The sequence below is a fragment of the Mustela erminea genome, chromosome 11, assembly GCF_009829155.1.
Source record: "Mustela erminea isolate mMusErm1 chromosome 11, mMusErm1.Pri, whole genome shotgun sequence".
Classification (NCBI taxonomy): Eukaryota; Metazoa; Chordata; class Mammalia; order Carnivora; family Mustelidae; genus Mustela; species Mustela erminea.
In genome coordinates this window covers 93,816,776-93,833,702 of record NC_045624.1, presented here as the reverse complement: position 1 = coordinate 93,833,702, position 16,927 = coordinate 93,816,776, and the positions used below count along the sequence as shown (strand labels likewise).

General features: G+C 55.6%; 1 protein-coding gene across 1 annotated transcript in view; it reads right to left on the bottom strand.

Moving 5' to 3' along the window:
• Positions 1-16,927, bottom strand: part of ADCY1 (adenylate cyclase 1) — a 94,084-nt gene that overhangs the window by 13,947 nt on the left and 63,210 nt on the right. The window contains exons 9-17 of the mRNA XM_032304450.1: positions 13,026-13,220; positions 12,797-12,894; positions 11,941-12,025; positions 10,869-10,958; positions 10,099-10,355; positions 9,714-9,840; positions 3,165-3,281; positions 2,534-2,680; positions 1,929-2,027 (exon numbers count right to left, since the gene is read on the bottom strand). Of these exons, the coding sequence (XP_032160341.1) occupies positions 1,929-2,027; positions 2,534-2,680; positions 3,165-3,281; positions 9,714-9,840; positions 10,099-10,355; positions 10,869-10,958; positions 11,941-12,025; positions 12,797-12,894; positions 13,026-13,220 (1,215 nt within the window). The remainder of the gene's footprint in view (positions 1-1,928; positions 2,028-2,533; positions 2,681-3,164; positions 3,282-9,713; positions 9,841-10,098; positions 10,356-10,868; positions 10,959-11,940; positions 12,026-12,796; positions 12,895-13,025; positions 13,221-16,927) is intronic.

Genomic DNA, 16,927 nt, shown 5'->3' with positions numbered 1-16,927 from the left:
TTTGCCTTTTAGGGAATTGGTCCATTTGATCGAAATTATGACACTAGTGGGCACAGAGTTGTTCATAACATACTTTTTCATGTTTCAGTTCAGTACACGTGGCCCATCTTTCATTTCTGATATTAGTAATTGTGTTCTCTTCCTTTCTCGGTTAGCATGACCAGAGGTTATCAACTTTATTGATTTTTCAAAAGCCCAGGTTTTAGTTTCATTGATTTTCTTTTTAAAAAATATTTTATTTATTTATTTGTTTGTTTATATATTTTTAGCACAAGCAAGGGGAGGGGCAAGAGAGAGAGAGAATCTCAAGAAAAATCCACGCTGAGCAGGGAGCCCAACGCAGAGCTGGACCTCACAGCCCTGATGTAATGACCTGAGCCAAAATCAGGAGTTGGATGCTTCACCGATGGAGGCACCCAGGTGCCCCATCATTGATTTTCTTTAGTGCCTACCTGCTTTCAATTTCATTGATTTGTGCTCTTTTTTCCTCCCCATTCTTACCGGAGGTTTCTATTGTTCTTTCTCTAGTTTCCTACAGCGCGAGCACAGATAACTGGTTTTGGATTGCTCTTGTCTTCTAATATAGTACTTCGGTGACATAAATTTCTAAGGGCTGCTTTTGCTGCATCCTGCAGACCTCGATAAATTGCATTTTCCTTTTTATTTAGTTCAAAACATGTTTAAACCTCTCCTGAGATTCCTTCTTTGGCTCGTGTCATTTGGACAAGTGTTGCTTAGCCTCCAAATACTTAGGAATTTTCCAAGTTATCTCCCCACCGATCGACTTCTAGTTCAATTCCATTCTGGTCTGAGAACACACTTTGTAGGATTTCAATGGTTTTACATTTGTTAAGGTGTGTTCTGTGGCTCGGGATGTGCTCTGTCTTGGTGAATGTCCCACCTGAGTTCGGCAAGAATGCGTGTTCTGCTATTGTCGCATGGAGTCGCCGGTAGGTGCGGATTTTATGCAGGTGCTTCGTGATGCTGTTCCCTTTAACCACCTTCGCGGTGCGCAGCCTGCTAGATCTGCCCGTGACTGGGATGGGGGCTGATGTCTGCAACTATGACAGCAGGTCCGTCTGTCGCTCCTCATGGTCCCACCTGTGCTTTGCCTTGTGTATTTTGATGTGTTGTTATTAGGCGCGTACATGTTAAAGACCGTAATGTCCTCCTAGGGCACTGACTCCTTTACTATCTTGCAGTCTCCCTCTTTATCTGATCATTTTCCTTGATCTGAAGTTTGTTTTGTCTTAAGAGTGCCACCTAAATTTTGTTTTATGAGTGCTAGAATGCAAGCTCCCTCTACATCCTATCTTCTTAAGGTATCTGTGTCTTTATATTTATAGTGTGTTTCTTGTGGCAAACCTAGTTGGGTCTTGTGTTTTTGGCCACTCTGTCAGTCTCTTTTAATTGGCATATTTCCTTTCACATTTAAAGTGATCATTGATAGAGCTGAATTAGCATCTCCCATATTTATAACCATTTTCCATTCATTGCATTTTTTTTTTTTTACATCTACAATTCTTTTCTTGCTTTTTTTTTTTTTAATGGCAACCAGAGGGCTTTATTCACAATTCTGCTTTGGGAAAGGGGAACACTCCATGGTGCTGCACTGGCAGGGCTGGGGTGTGGCTGGTAGGGAGGGGGCAGGGCCAGTGAGGAAGAGGCAGGGCTGTTGAGGGAGGGTCAGTGGGGCAGGGCAGGGCCAGAGCAAGCCCCCTGAGACTGGCCTTGGGGCTGACTTTCCATGCGACACAGTCTGGAGAGAGCTGGCCCCTGAATGGACAGCCCAGAGGCCACTGTCCTGACCCGATGCTAGGACAGACTGGCGCCCAGATCAGGGAACACGCACAGAGTCCCAGAGAAGTCTGGGGCAGAAGTCAGGGACTGCCCAGTCCCTGAGCAGCAAAGCCCCGGACAGCACCCACCTTGGACCCTGTCGTGGGCACTAGCCCCACCGCAGCCATGTAGGTGCTCCCGATGGTCTTGATCTTCTCCAGGTCCTTGTAAAAGTCTTTGTCCATGAGCTTGGTATAAAACACAAAACTGTTAAACATTACGTAACAACCAAGAGAAGCCACTGTGGGTACAACCCCAGGGCAGACAGCGAGCCTGTTTTGGGAAGCAGCATGTCTCTTATGTTGTGGGCACTGGACAAGGCCTGGGCCGATCTGAGGGGTTCCAGCAAGGGCGTGGGAAAGAGGAGCCCAGGAGGGACCAAGCCGAGCACCCTGCCCTGCAGCAGCGGCCTGAGACTCAGCCTGAGGAGATGCCCTGGGGCAGGGAGCAGACCCCAGGCTCCTGCCCGCCCCTCCCCTCCATCTTGGAGGTGAGGCCACCATCCAAGCCCAGCCTTTACTAATTAGGGGACAGGAACCAGCACCCCCCCACTGGAACTCAGTGCCTGCGGGCGGCAGAGGCCCCTCCTGCATGGTCAGGGCCGGTTTGGACCCCCCAGGGGACAGAACACATGCGCCTCCTCTCAGGTCCGTATGCGGGGGACATGCCACGCTGGGGGCCATGGCTCGGTCACCTCGTCAAAGTCAGCGATGATCTCGTTCAGGAGGCGCAGGCACTCCACACCCATGTTGTTGCCGTCCAGCTCGATGTAGAAGTCGTCAAAGTTGGGGATGGAGGCAAACATGACGCCCACCTGCGAGTAGGACTGGTAGTACAGGTCCTGGGGGCAGAGGTGAGGTCAGCCGTGGCACCGGGCGGCAGGTGTAGGCAGGGGAAGGGGGCGGCGGGGGAGGACGCATGGGCTCTGAGCTGCCCGGGAGCCCTGGGAGCTTCGGGGTAAAGCCGGTCAGGCTGAGATGCAAGCCTCTTTGTATCTGAGTTGGCGCGTGTGAGCCCTGCTCTGTGGGTGGTTGCAGTCTCCCTCGCAGCAAGCTCGGACCCCTGGCTGCCCTGAACGTGGGTTCCTGAAGCCCATTCTCCCTCCATGAGGGGTGGCAGGTGCTCTGCTCTGTCCCGGGACCGAGAGAGCCTCCTGGTGCCCAGGCGGGTGGACGCAGGGGGTCCCACTCAGGCCTCGGGGCGGCCCGGACTCAGAAGCAGCCAAGCTTGGCCATTCCAAGCAGAGACGTGATGGGAGGGCCCCCCGGGTGGGTGCCCGGCCGCAAGCAGCCCCGCCGGCAGAGCAGGAGGCTGTGCCCGCTCACCATGTTCCGGGGGTTGGACATGAGGAAGTGCTGAGCGACGTGGGCCGGCAGGAGGTTGAAGAGGATCCGCTTGTTGTCCAGCTTCACCCTCTCCATGTCGTCCCTCTCCTCCTCCGCCTGCGGGCAGAGCCTCCGTTACCCACGCGGCTTCCTCCCCTTGCCAGTCACCCCCGTGACAAACTGCCCCAGACCAGGCAGACCCCGACCCCACCCCTTGAGCCGAGCGCCGCGTGGGCGTCTGAGAGCCTCGGCATTGCAGTCTGCAGAACCGGGAGTCCAGCCCGACTCCCCCAGCCAGACGTCAGACGGGGCTCCCCAGCCCCTCACTCCCAGGGGACACCCGACACCATGCGCTGCCCCCAGTCGGAAGCCTCTTAGTTCAGACCCTCAGACCCCACACCCCTGACATTTCCCCTTGGCAATTTTCTGTCTGCCGACCCCTACCTGCTCCTCGGAAACAAGCCCCTACTTGCCCGTGCCGCACCTGTGCCGATGGCTTTAAATGACATCTGTCCCACACCGGTCATGGGTGCAGCTTTCCTACAGTACCCGGCTCTTTGCAATCATCCAAACGAGACCCCAAGGGCGCCGGCCCATAGTCTACACAGGCTCGTCTCCACACCCCGCCCCAGGCAGAGCCCCTGCATGGACATCCTGGGGGCCTAGAGGAGCCACAAATTTCTGGGCAAGTCCCCACCCCAATCAGTTGTGACTTTCAAAGGACAGTGGGGGGTTCACCCCTTTTCCAGGGTATACTCCCCACCGCCTTCTGGGACCCAGACCCCTGCAGCACCTGAGGCTCCCCCAGGCAGCCTCCAATGTGCCCCAGAACATTCACAGGCATCTGCCACTTGTGTCAGTCACTTGGGACGCCCAAAGCCAGGCAGCCAATCCCATTTCCTCTAGAATCTCCATACTGCCAGCACCACTGACATCCTGGGCCCTTAGACAGGGAGACCTGCAGGGACCTGGGGTTGGGACAGATACAGCATCAACGGGACTCAGCCAAGCGCAAACTCCCCAGAGCAGGTGGTGCGGCCCAAGGGGGCTCTCCCAGGGTATGCTCCTGGGCAGCTGGAGGACCTCTGGACCACAGGGCCTTTGCACAGACTAGTGAAGCTGGCAGCAGTGACTCCCACCCTGCTGCAGCAACCACACCAGCCCTCAGACACTAAAACCACCAGAAGGCCGTTGGTCACTCACCCGAGCTCCCAAACCTGACACCAGCCCAATCTGTGAAAGGAACAGTTTGGAGAACATTTCTCGGGCTGCCTCAGGCTTGGGGACACTGTCCTCTACAGTGACACAGGGATGGCTGTTGGGCTTGGAGGCAACCCTCCCCAGTTCTGGTCCCGCTTCATGGCCACGTGACAGGCTCCAGCTTCCTCATCATAAAATGCAGGGAAAATGCTCCATTTCAGGATCACACTCTTACTTATCAAGGGTTAGGGAGCGTGTACTATTTACTAAGCCCAGAACTGTCCGTTACTGTTAACTCAGTGCAACGTCCACCAGTTAAAGCGAGAAGTGGTGACTCCCAGCGGCAGAGCTGCAGAAGCCAGGCACAAGGACAAGGGAGCCTGGAGCACAGGGGATGGTGCGGCCAGGATGAGGGGTGCGGCCAGCAGCCCTGGGCCTCCTCTGGGCGCTGTGCTGGGGAAGGCAACAGGACGGGCTCTGTCCCCCTCACAGCGCGCCATCGGGCAGCAAGGGGCATGGGAGAGGGAGCCCAGAAGCTACAAGACTGGGTGGAGACGAGCAGGCCTCTGCAGGAGGGAGGCCGCAGCCGTGGGAGAGAGGGAGGTGCCGGAAGGAAGCCGGAACCTCTCCCAGGACACGTGCAGGTCATTACCTCTCAACACACGCGCACCGACAGACGCAAGAGAAGCTTTCTGCAGGGTGAGATGAAGAGGAAGTCCGTATTTTTAAGGGAGCGGTTTTATTTGTTGACGGCACTAAAAATTTTGCTCTCCCCCAAATATCGTTAGTGCTAAGATTCCTTACAGAAAACAACGCAAGTAAAGGTGCTCGAACTTTGCAAAATAAAGAATCTTGGTTTATCGCTTTGTGATCAAAAGTTTTGGTTCTAAGTTCAGTGTCTTTCAAATGACCTAGAATTCACTGACATTTATTTCCAGCAGAAGAGCAAAAAATTACTGTTTTTTAATGCATCTCCACATGCAAAAGTTTACGTGACGTGTGTTGGATAAGTGTCCATCTTCTTACAAATTAAGCAGAAAAAGTTGTGTTACTGTGTTTTTAACAAATATGAGAAAACCCACTGAAATTCTCTTTTTGTGAGATTTTCCTACCAACCCGGAAACCCTAAGTACGGGTGAAAAAGAGCTAGTGTGGGCGGCACGCACTGTCCCTGTCACTGAGTGAGAGACGCAAGCAACACGCTGTTTCCAAGCTGTCCCCTCCGCAGCGCAGCTCGTTTCAAAAGGCATTTGCCTTCCGTGCACAGGCACAGTGGGAGGTTTCAACATGATTCTCTCAAAAACCAGCAGGATGGGCAGAAAGTCTGTGAGGGCCTGGGGGACTGAGGAACGCTCCCGGCTGGCCTGATACTTAAAAACCCACCACCCAATAGCGACAGAACGGAGCACGGAGCATAGAAGAATTCTCAGGACGTTTAAAGGATTCAAGGCTACAAGGCATAAGGTCTGATCACAATATAAGTAAGTAGAAAGTCAAAAACAAGAAGATCGCTGGGAAACCTTTGAAAGATGAATGTATTTCTTCGTAACTTTTGGTCCAAAGAAGACCTTAAACGCACACACATGCACAGGTACACACACAAAACCAGAAAGTCCTTGTATCAAAGGAAAATGAAATGACATACAATGTCAAAATTGGTGGGATTAAAGCAGCTCTTGGAGGAAAATGGATAACAAAACCCCGGAATCAGAGAAGATACAAATCATCCTGAGAAAGTAGAAGGTAAGAGCCGAGTAAACCCAGAGTCATCAGAAGAACGTAAAGATGAGAGTGGACTCCACTGAAACGGGAAACTCAAAAATAACAGGAAAATCAATAAAACCAAATGCTATTTCTTGAGACGATCAGTAAAACGTATGAACTTCTGGTCACGCTGATCAAAAAAGAGTCTACACAATTCTACCTCAGCAGGAGAGAGGGGACGTCACCACAAATCCTATAGATGGCAAGCGGGTAAGGACAGAAGAGTAAAAACAATTTTGTGACAACAGAATGAACAATGTTCAGGGAACAATATAAATTTCCAACGATGCCTCGGAAAGAAATGGAAAACCTGATATCAGCCCTTTACCTTTAGAAATACTGATTTTGGTTAAAACCTTCCCACCCTGGACACATACAAACAAATCCAAGCCCCCAGGCTTCATGGCCCTAAACATCTGAGGAAAAAATGGTACCAACTCTATGGGCTCTTCCGGAAACCCAAAAAGGAAGCCACGTGTCCCCACTCGTGAGGACTGCTTCACTCGGACCTCAAAGCCCTCTCTGCCCTCCAAGACTGCAGAACAACACTCATGATCCGGAATGCAAATAATCTTACTGAATTTTGGCCAAGTGAATCCAACAATACGTAGAACTGTTCTACGTCACACGCAAGTCCCTCCTGGGCTGCCCTCCCTCTGAGCACCACCAATATGGCGCCAGGACCCATGGGAACCACCCTCCTGAGTCAAGCATTTTCTGGTACAGACATCTGCTGCCCTATCACCATCAAAATTCCTGGGGGGTCCAAAGAAAACACGGTTCTGGAACAAAAGCACCATGATGGCCACACAGAGAGAGGCAAGCCCGAGCACACAGGTTTTTGCGGGCAGCTCAGGGTCAGTCATTCATTAACCCCTCGGCTCTGGCCTGGCCATTTCACAACAGTGTGAGACTCCGTGATGTCTGTGAGACAGGCTTAGGTACCCAGAGGGTAGACAGGCGAAGTGTAGACATGGCCTTGTTTTGCTGCGTTCACGGGAAGGTGAGGTGGCATTTCCCGTTACGCATCCTTGGAAAAACACGTCCATGGGTTGCGTGTAGGCGACCGTTCCCGGTGACACGGGGACGGTCTCTCTAGCACTGAAGTTTCTGGAAAGCTCGCTTGGAGGCGGCGGCCAGGTGTGGCATGGGGTGCTGGAGGACCCCAGGGCAGGGTCAAGGGCCGGGCTTACCGACATTTCAAGGGACGCCGATGCCCAGAAATGCGCTTGCAGGACCAGATGAGAGCACACGCCGCCTCGGCCTGGGTCCAGGAGGGCAGCTGCGGAGCAGGCGCCTGGTGAACGAGCTGGAGGCCAGACTCGCAGGCCCCTAGCCCGTCCCTTTCCCCGGCTCCTCCTGAGGCTGTTCTCCCCGCTCCGAGCAGCGAGTCACAACCCAGACCAGAAGCCGGAGGGGCCCGCGGACCGCGGGGTGGGCACCCTTCCACCAGCCAGCCCGGCCACCCTGGACAGCCGGCCGGAGCCAGACAAGACCAGGTCCCTCGGCAGAGCCCACAAAAGGGGCCGTTCTCTGTGATCCAGCGAGACTTTGGCCAACGGCCGCAGTCAGGCCTCCCTCCTGGGAGCCCTTGTACGCGGCTGTCGGCGCTGGACGGCCCCTCAGGAGCGGGGTCTCTCCGGCACAAGGGGCGGGGAGTGCCTGGAGCGGACACGCACTGAGCACACGGGATGGAGAAGAACCAAAACAGGCACCTCCGCCGGGACAGTAAGGAGATCGGGGTTGGGGTCGCAGAAGTTGGGAGCGACCGCTGATGGGTACAGGTCCTTTCTGGGGCCGTCCCGTGTTCTAACGCTGCCCGCAGTGATGGCCACCCCACCGTCATCGAAGTACACCGAAAACCGCCGAACCGCATACTTCCCAGGAACGAGTAGTGTGGAGCGGGAATCCTACCCCGGGCGGCCATCACGTAATACAGAGTAATTAAGCCACATCCTCCCCCAGCACACGTGTGTCTATATGTAGACACACGCAGATACACGTATGTCTGCAGAATAGACGTGTGCGTACACACGTGCCTGTCTTCTCTCTTTCGTTTGCTCAGAGCAACAGAATCCTCATTCGGGATCTTGATACGCATCCTGCCCTGAGGTCCTTGGCCGGGACCTGTCTTTGCCAGGAAGTATTGGACCGGCCACTGCAGGCAGGGCATCCCTGGAGGTGAGCAAGGCAGGGTCCCACTCTGCCGCCCGCTCTGCCGCCAGAGCCCACCTGCCCCGCACCAGGACCGCCACCAACCCCGTCCTCGTGGGAAACTACAGTGACCGTACCCTACCCGGGATGAACAGTTTACGTGCCACCTGGCCTGGGCCACAGGGTGCCCAGACAGCCTGCGAACATCGTTTCTGGGGGTCTGCACAGGTCTCAGGAGGGGTCAGCATTTGCACTGCCGCCTGAATGAAGCAGATGGCCTCCCCCGGCGTGGGCGACCTCACCCCCAGTCCTCTGGGCTTCCCCGTTCTGTGTCGGGCCGCAGGTGTCCCAGTGCCCTGACCCCACCCATGAGGTCTCTGGCTGCACACGGGGCTCCCAGAGTGAGGAGGCTCCCAGCTGCCCCAGACCCCACTTGGACCCCTGGTCATCCCAGCTCAGCCGTGTCCTAGCCGCCTGGGTGCGGGCCCCGTGCCTCCGTGCTCTGCTCCCCACCTGCAGGCCCCACCCCCGTGAGAACAAACACAATTCCATGCCCCCGACACCGAAAAGCTGCTTCTAGATACATCAGAAGAAGAAAACCCTGGAGGGCTAACACTCCCGGGCCTCCATCCTGCGGCACGCCTCCTCCCCACGCCGAGATGGGGGAGCTGAGCAGAAAAAACCTGCCCAGCATCAAGAAGTTTGCATGTGGCACAGACCGAGTCTGAACTTGACCCCGAAAGCCGGATGGCCTCCCCATCCGAAGGCTGAGGACGCAGCAGGTGACGAGCGGGTCCCGGAGACACCAGCCCCGTATCCTAGGAAAGGCCCAGAAGTGCTCCCGGTGCTGGTCACTAGGCCGGTGGGCAGAGCGAGCCTCCGGTGGTCGTTGCCTCCCTCCCCGGGGCCAGGGGCCCAGGGACAGCTCCCGCATCTGCACCCCTCAGCCCCCTGGAGGACTCTGGTGCCGGAATTTGCCAGCGCGCTTGGAAATGACGGAGGCTCCCGCCCTCCCCCACCCACAGACCCACTAAATCTGGGGTGCACGGTGCAGGCGTCAGTATTTTCCGGAGTCTCCCATGACCCTGAGGAGACCCGCTGTCACAGGCAGCCCAGAGAAGGCAGGGCCACTGTGCACCGCAGCCCCACGGGCCCGAATGCCTCTGGGGATGGGCAGCTTACTGCCTGAAACACCACCACACTCGTGCGCCCGTCAGGCAGAGCCCATTAGACGGTCACCAGCTGCCCAGCCCTGCCTTCCCCGGGCCCGTCCTCCTCCCGGGCCCCATCCCTGCCTCCTCCACCCACACAAGCTCTATCCCCCTCCTGAGGGGCCCCTCTGTCGCACAGCTCCCCACAGGGCAGAGAAGGCGCGTCTTGCCCGAGCCACCCACCCTCCCCCCTCCACGGGGCAGAGAGGGTGCGTCTTGCCTGTGCCGCCCACAGGTAATCCAGCCGCAGCTTGACGTCCACCTGCCGCGCGTGCAGGGCCAGCGTGCAGGAGAACAGCAGGATGGCCACGATCGGCTCGAAGCTGCGCCCAGACACCGCACCACCCCTGCAGGGCATGAGGAAGGGAAGCTCGTCAGCACTAAGAGCCCCAGACCTGGCCCTGTGCGGCCCGGGACACCACGCTCACCAGCACCTGCCATGGACCCAGGCCAGAGCCACTCTCGACCGGAGACCGGGGCCCAGACAGACACACGGAGAAGCCGCAGAGCCCAGGTGCTTCCTGACCCACGGGCCGGAGCAGGCAGTGCCCCAGGGGGCGCAAACGACCCCACCCAGGCATGTCCCGCTGGGGGAGCGCACCTACCCCGAGGCCCGGGTGTACCCGCTGAGCTCCAGGACCAGGATGTAGGACGCCGTGAGCACAAACAGCAGGATCATCTTGGGCAGCGAGGACACCCGCAGGAAGACGGCCAGCGGGAGGGTGCCCACGAGGCCGCACAGCAGGGCGTGGGGGGCCGACTCGCAGGGCGCAGCGGGCAGCAGGGCGTTCCGGCCGCCGGGCGCCAGGACCACCAGGGACCTGTTGGGGCTGGAGCTCCAGGCCCAGGGCAGGCAGCCCACCTGGAGGGGACAGAGGGGCGGGGAGACACCTGCTCAGGACCAGCCCGCTACAGGCTCTCACTCAGGACAGGCACCCCAGGTAACCCCCGCCCCCCCAGGGACCTGCCCCCTAGTGACCCGCCCCCCATGTGACCCACACCCCTACCCCCACACAGGGCCTCAAGAGGGCCTAGGACCTTCCCTCCTACTCTGCCTTCCAAGCTCTTCCCAGCAGGGTGGGCAGGGCCAAGGGCTAGAGACCCCTGCCCTCCTCCTCAGACCACCAGCCTCCTCTGGGTGTCCCGGCTCCTCCCCTATTGTTACTGTAGCCCCGTCTCCCCGCCCCCCTGCACTCTCTCCCCACCTCCTTCCTGGCACTCCTGCCCCAGTCTGTCCTGCTTCCCTGCCCGAGAGAGAGCTTCTGTCATCTGCACGTGTTAAAGGAGCTCGGCGTCCCTTCCCGAGGAGACAGCCGCCCCTCGACCGCCCTCCGCATCCCACTCCTCTCACCCTGCTGCCCCCCGCAACGCTCACCACACAGCCTTGGGCCACGGAGTAGATTAGGACCACGATGAAAATACACAAGACGGTGCGGATCTGGATGGTCAGGCATCCTGGAAAACACTGAACCACACAACAGGTTACTGTAAAAACAGGCGTTTACGAACAGGCACGAGGCAGACGGTGCAGAGCGCCCTGCGAGTAGCCGGGACCCCGGTGCGGCTCCCCCCAACCCTAATCCTGGGCTGAGCTCCTGCTTCCCCTCCCAGGTCAACAAACTGCCCACATTAAAAAAAAACAAAAACAGGGCGCCTGGGTGGTTCAGTGTGTTAAGTCCTCTGCCTTCGGCTCGGGTCATGATCCCAGGGTCCTGGGATCGAGCTCCGCATCAGGCTCTCTGCTCTGCAGGGAGCCCGCTTCCTCCTCTCTCTCTGCCTGTCTCTCTGCCTACTTGTGATCTCTCTCTCTCTGTCAAATAAATAAAATCTTAAAAAAAAAAAAAAGAAACAAAAACAAAGCTCTTTAATTAAAAAGAACCCCACCTGCCACCACGTACCCCACGCTGTGACTCTGGCGCTGAAAGGAACAGAACCGGCCAGTATGACATTTTTGTCCTAGGAAATCCTTCCATCGCAGAAGTAACCAGAAGTTACACTTATTTAGGTCTTCTTTTATCGGCTTTAAGTACATTCTAACATTTTTGTCACAGAGGCTTTGCAGTCATTTTTGTTACAAGAAATTTTATTTAACCCATTTAGGTACATTTTGCAATATTCAACAGGTGACTTCATGGGTAAAAGAGCCAAGTTCTTTTCAGAGTCACACTCGTGAAATGTGAAACAAAAACCCAAGTAAAGATGGCAGGGAGTCTGCACAGGGCGCTCACGAGACCCGCAGCCGGCCAGGGCACCCAGGGCACTGTCAGGCTACCCCCCAATCCCGTCCTCCCTCAAGATAGTGAGGACCCCGCTGTCCCCAGTCTGCAGGTGAGCAAACGCGGCCCCGCCAGCCAGCCTCCCTCATTCCACGGGGCTCACACAGTGAACCGGGTGACGCGCTGGGACAGGACTCATGCGCAAAGGAACACACAAACGCACACACGCACCTGGACGCGGGTGACGTGTAGGTACAGGACACAGGCCACCAGGAAGCAGATGCAGAACACCAGCAGCAGCAGGACAACCACGCTCCTAGGACAGAAGCCACAGGGTCACTGCAGGCAGGGCTGAGCATGGCGTGCCCAAAGAGAGCCTGTGATTCCAACCCCTGAGCTCTCCGCCAAGTCCCTTCCTGTCTCCACCCCAACTTCCCTCCACCTGGGTGCACTGTGAGGTCCTCCCTCCCAAAGGACGGGCACAGCCCTCTCTTTGGATGTCATCTGGGAGCAGCTTTTCTAGAAAAAGCTGGTCCCCACATAGGGTCGGAGGTGGCTGCTGTGTTCCCAGGGTCTGGGCACAGGGCAGCTTCCTGTGCTTTCTGGAAACTCTGGAAACACAAAAGGGAATGACTCCCCTAGGTATGTCTTGTCAAGAAAGTGGTTTGTCCGGAAGGAGAGTGGGTCTTCCCGCCGAAAACAAGCACTGCCAACCAAGCTCACTTTGACTTCGAATAACCGAATGTCATTAAATTCCTACACTTTCCTCCTTTTCCAGAAACCACTTTTCCTCTTTTTCACGTGTCCAAAATGGATGCACACCCAGAACCCCGTGTGCCTTTTCTCCCTCAACATCGGTCCTGGAGTCGAGGGTACACGTGGTGCGGATGGAAACGCCGAGAACGGCGGGTGTCTTACGAGTGTTTGCCTGACAAGGGACAAGCCGGGAGCGAGCGCCCCCCATACACGGGTGGCGGGGCAGCTGGCCAGCGCCGTCCCTGTGAATGGGGACCACGGAGGAGCCGGCGGCAGACACAGAGGGGGCTCCCGGCCCGACTCCCCCCACCACGGGGCCCGCCGCACTTACTGTGGGATGATGAGCAGGTAAACGAGGCCGAACACGGCAGCCAGGACGAGCGCGAGCACCACGGCACAGGTGAAGTAGTCGTCCTGCAGCTGGTGGTACTAGGAGACACCGCGCCCGGCCGTCAGCGGTGGCCCGAGCCATGCGGGGGCCGCCCCAAGTCAGCAGGACAAGCACGGGGGCTGCAGCCAGGGCCCGGCGCCCCCCCGCACGCACCCCGGCTGGCGCCTACCTTGCGCTCACGCTCCGCGTGCTTGTACTTCAGGGTGAAGAAGTCCAGGTCCGCCATCTCTAGCTCCATCTGGCGCGCCTCCAGGAGGCGGCCGATGTACCTGTTGACCCGCGTGCCCGGCGCGGTGTGCACGACGTTAGCGGAGAAGGACGAGCGGTTTCTGAGTTTCTCCGACGCGGTTCTCAACGCCCTCCGCTGCGGCCACGGAGGAAGGAAAGAACGTCACCCCACCTGCTGCGGAGAAAGCGCCCTCCCGCCCGTGGGCTCGCCCGCTGCAGGCTGGGGGGCCGGGCTCAGGGCTCGGACGCGGTCCGGGCTCCCCCACCTGCTGGCGCTGAGATCCCAGGTCACCGAGACTGTCCTCCCTGCCAGGACCCCCGCGTCTGCAAATGGGGACACACGACGCTCACGTGACACCCCGCGTCCCGTGCGAGACGGGACCCAGCAGAGCAATGAAACAACGGGTTGGTCCTTCAAAAATGTCAATAAGATGGACACATGTCTCGCAGGCGTGACAAAGAAGGAAATAGTACGGCACTTACAAACGCGGGAATGACATCTGATTCCACTACAGGCCGCGCAGACATCGGAAAGGCAAGCAGGAATCACTGTGAACAGTGACACGTGCTGATTTGACGACTCGGATCAATGAGCTACTCGAAACACACGACCACACCTCACCCGACACGGAAGAGTACACAGTTAGTCCTGTAATTACTAAAGAAATTCAATTTCTAACCAGAAATCTCCTGAACACTCCATCTCCAAGCCCAGAGGGTTTCACTGGAGAATTCTACCAGAATTAACAGCAATTCTATACGATCTCTTCCGGAAAACAGAAGAGGTAACACCTTCCAATGTACTTTATAAATTCAGTGTGATCCTGATGTCAACATCAGACAGAGACAGTACAAAAAAAAGGAAGAGTACGGGCCATGTCTTTCAATATTGTCAGCAAAACGTCGGCAAACAGAATTCAGTAGTGTATAAATAGCTGCACACACCATGACCTTTCTTAGAGACGCAAGTCTGCTTACACATCCGTACACCAAAGCCTACACCAGGATAACACCCTATTAACCACAGATAAAAAAAAAAAAATCCCATGGTGTGTCAATTGATACAGAAAAAGCGCTTGACAAAATCCAATACTCATTCTTTTTTTTTTTTTTTTAGATTTTATTTATTTATTTGTCAGAGAGAGAGCGAGCAAGAGCAAGCATAGGCAGACAGAATGGAAGGAAGAGTCAGAGGGAGAAGCAGGCTCCCTGCAGAGCAAGGAGCCCGATGTGGGACTCGATCCCAGGACGCTGGGATCATGACCCGAGCCGAAAGCAGCTGCTTAACCAACTGAGCCACCCAGGCATCCCCCAATACTCATTCTTGATAAACACGATCAGACAACTAGGGAGGGAGGGAAATCCCCCAACCAGATGGAGACCTACTTAGTCCCAACAGCTAACGCTGGTGAAAGATGGAACGCTTTCCCCCTGACTTTTAGTGGCACTAGAGACCCAGCCATGGCAATAGGGCAAGAAAAGGAAATAAAAGGCAAATACTAGAAAGAAAGAACCAAAACTGGCCCTGTTTGCAGATGACATGATGGTCTACATAGAAAATTCCAAGGGGAAGAAAAGTCCTAGGACAAATGAATTCCACAAGGTCATCGGATGCAAGATAAACATAAAAAGGCTATTTATTGGGGCGCTGGAGTGGCTCAGTCAGTTGGGTGTCTGACTTGGTTTTCGCTCAGGTCGTGATCTCAGGGTCACAGGATCGAGCCCCACATCAGACTCCACGCTCAGTGGGGTGTCACCTTGAGGTTCTCTCCCTTCCTCTGCCCCTCCCCCGGTCCCACACATGCTCTCTCTCTCTCTAAAAATAGACAAGTAAATAAAGATATTTGTTAAACTAACAATCAGCACGTGACGACCAAAGTTAAAATCCAGAGCCATTTATAATCACAGGGGAAAATGAAGGACTAGAAACACATACACAACTCTTATGCTGAAAACGTGATCAGTTTTCTCGTCATCTCCATCATTTTTGATCACATATTCTCATCAGTATCAGTGACACTGATGAAAGACATCAAAGATCTCAGTGAACGGAGGGACACGTGTGCTCATGGATTAGAAGACATTTTTCTTAAAATCACTCAACCCAATGTTAGACTTACTGCATAGCTCCTCTGATCAGGAGAGTTTGCTGCTGGCAGAGGAACAGAACACACGAGACAGCCCAGAAACAGCCTCACACAAGTACGGGCAATGATTCTGGACAAAAATGCAACAGCAATTCAATGGCGGGAGGGGTAGTCTTTTCCACAAATGGCTTTGAACCAAACGGACATCCACACGCAAAGAAGTAAATCTTGACCCAAACCTTGCACCTTATAGAAGATGAACTCAAAACGCACCATAGCTTTAACTATAAAACAGATAAGGATCAACTCTTGGAAGAAACGTGACAATCTTCGGGGTCTGGGCTACACAGAGAGCTCCTACAACACCAAACACAAACACCATTAGCAAGGAAAAACATCGGTAAACTGGACATCCTCACAATTTAAAATGTCTGTCCTGTGAAAGACAAACCGCAGGCTGGGTGGGGATACGTACAAACCACACGTGCGAAGGAACAATCGAGAGTTGACCAAGAACTCCCGGAATTCCACAGCACCAAGAAATCACTCGAATGAGAAAGCAAGCCAGACATTTTCCCAAAAACAGAAGAGAAAACTATGCGGACAGAAAATAAGGACTTGGAAACGACAGTCGGCCTCATTAACCACCAGGGACACGCCAAGTAAAATCCTGAGGCGTCACCACACACCTATTGGGACAGCCAAAACGTTCTGGAAACAGTGCCGGCGCCTCGGGCTGGCGAGAAAAGCCGGATCTCTCACATGTGGCTGCCGGGAATGTGAAATGGGGCAATCACGCCGCCAACGGTTTGGCGGTTTCTTAAAAAAAAAAATAAAAATAAAACAAATAACGAAGACCCAGCAGCAGCACAGCCGGGCATCTCCCCAGCTAATGCGCGGTTATGTGTGCATGAAACTCTGAACGTGAGCGGTTGCTGCTGCTTTATTTGCAACAGTCCAAGTGGGAAACAACCAAAAGGTCCTTCAACAGACCACGCCAGCGGTGGTCCCTCCCCACCGTGAACACATCCGGCCACGGCTAGGAGGCAGCTGCGGAGGCGGGAATGGCCTGGATGGACCCCCGGGCTTTGTGCTGAGTCTGAAGAAAGAGCCAAGGTCACAGGGTGTATACGACACTCTCAATTGTGAGACACGAGACGGAGAGCTTTGGGGAGGGCGGTGGTGTGACCCCAGCACAAGGGGGACCTTGGCTGTGAAGGAAATGCTCCGGATCTGGGGTGTGACCACCAAGATGACACAGGCCAGAGCCACACACACCAGTCACCAGAGTCCATGCCGTCGTTTTGGTCCATGCGGACGCTGGGTGAGCTGCGACCCCGGGGGGTGGGGCCACACCCCGCCACCTCCCGTGACAGCGGGTCGGGTCCCGTGAGCACCTAGCATGCAGGGAAAGGCCGGTGGGCCACGGCCCCTGGATCTCCAGGACGGTGCTAGTTATTCCGGGAGGAGCAGGTGTGGCCTCTGGGTCTGCAGAGGCCAACGCAGGCAGGGCTGATTTCTGGGGGGCTGTGCCGTCCTGGGCACGCAGAGGAGTCTGGGCAGCGAGACAGGAGGACCTGCCGCACCCTGACCTGCGGCCTCTATGACGGGACAGGACGGCAGCTGTGGCCACCTCCTAGCGGTGGGATCACAGTCTTCCTCTTTTCCATATTTTTCACAACATTCCACAATAAACATGTATTTCCTTGGAAAACGATTCAAAATCAAGGTTAAGAGAAAACTGTTGCTCATTATG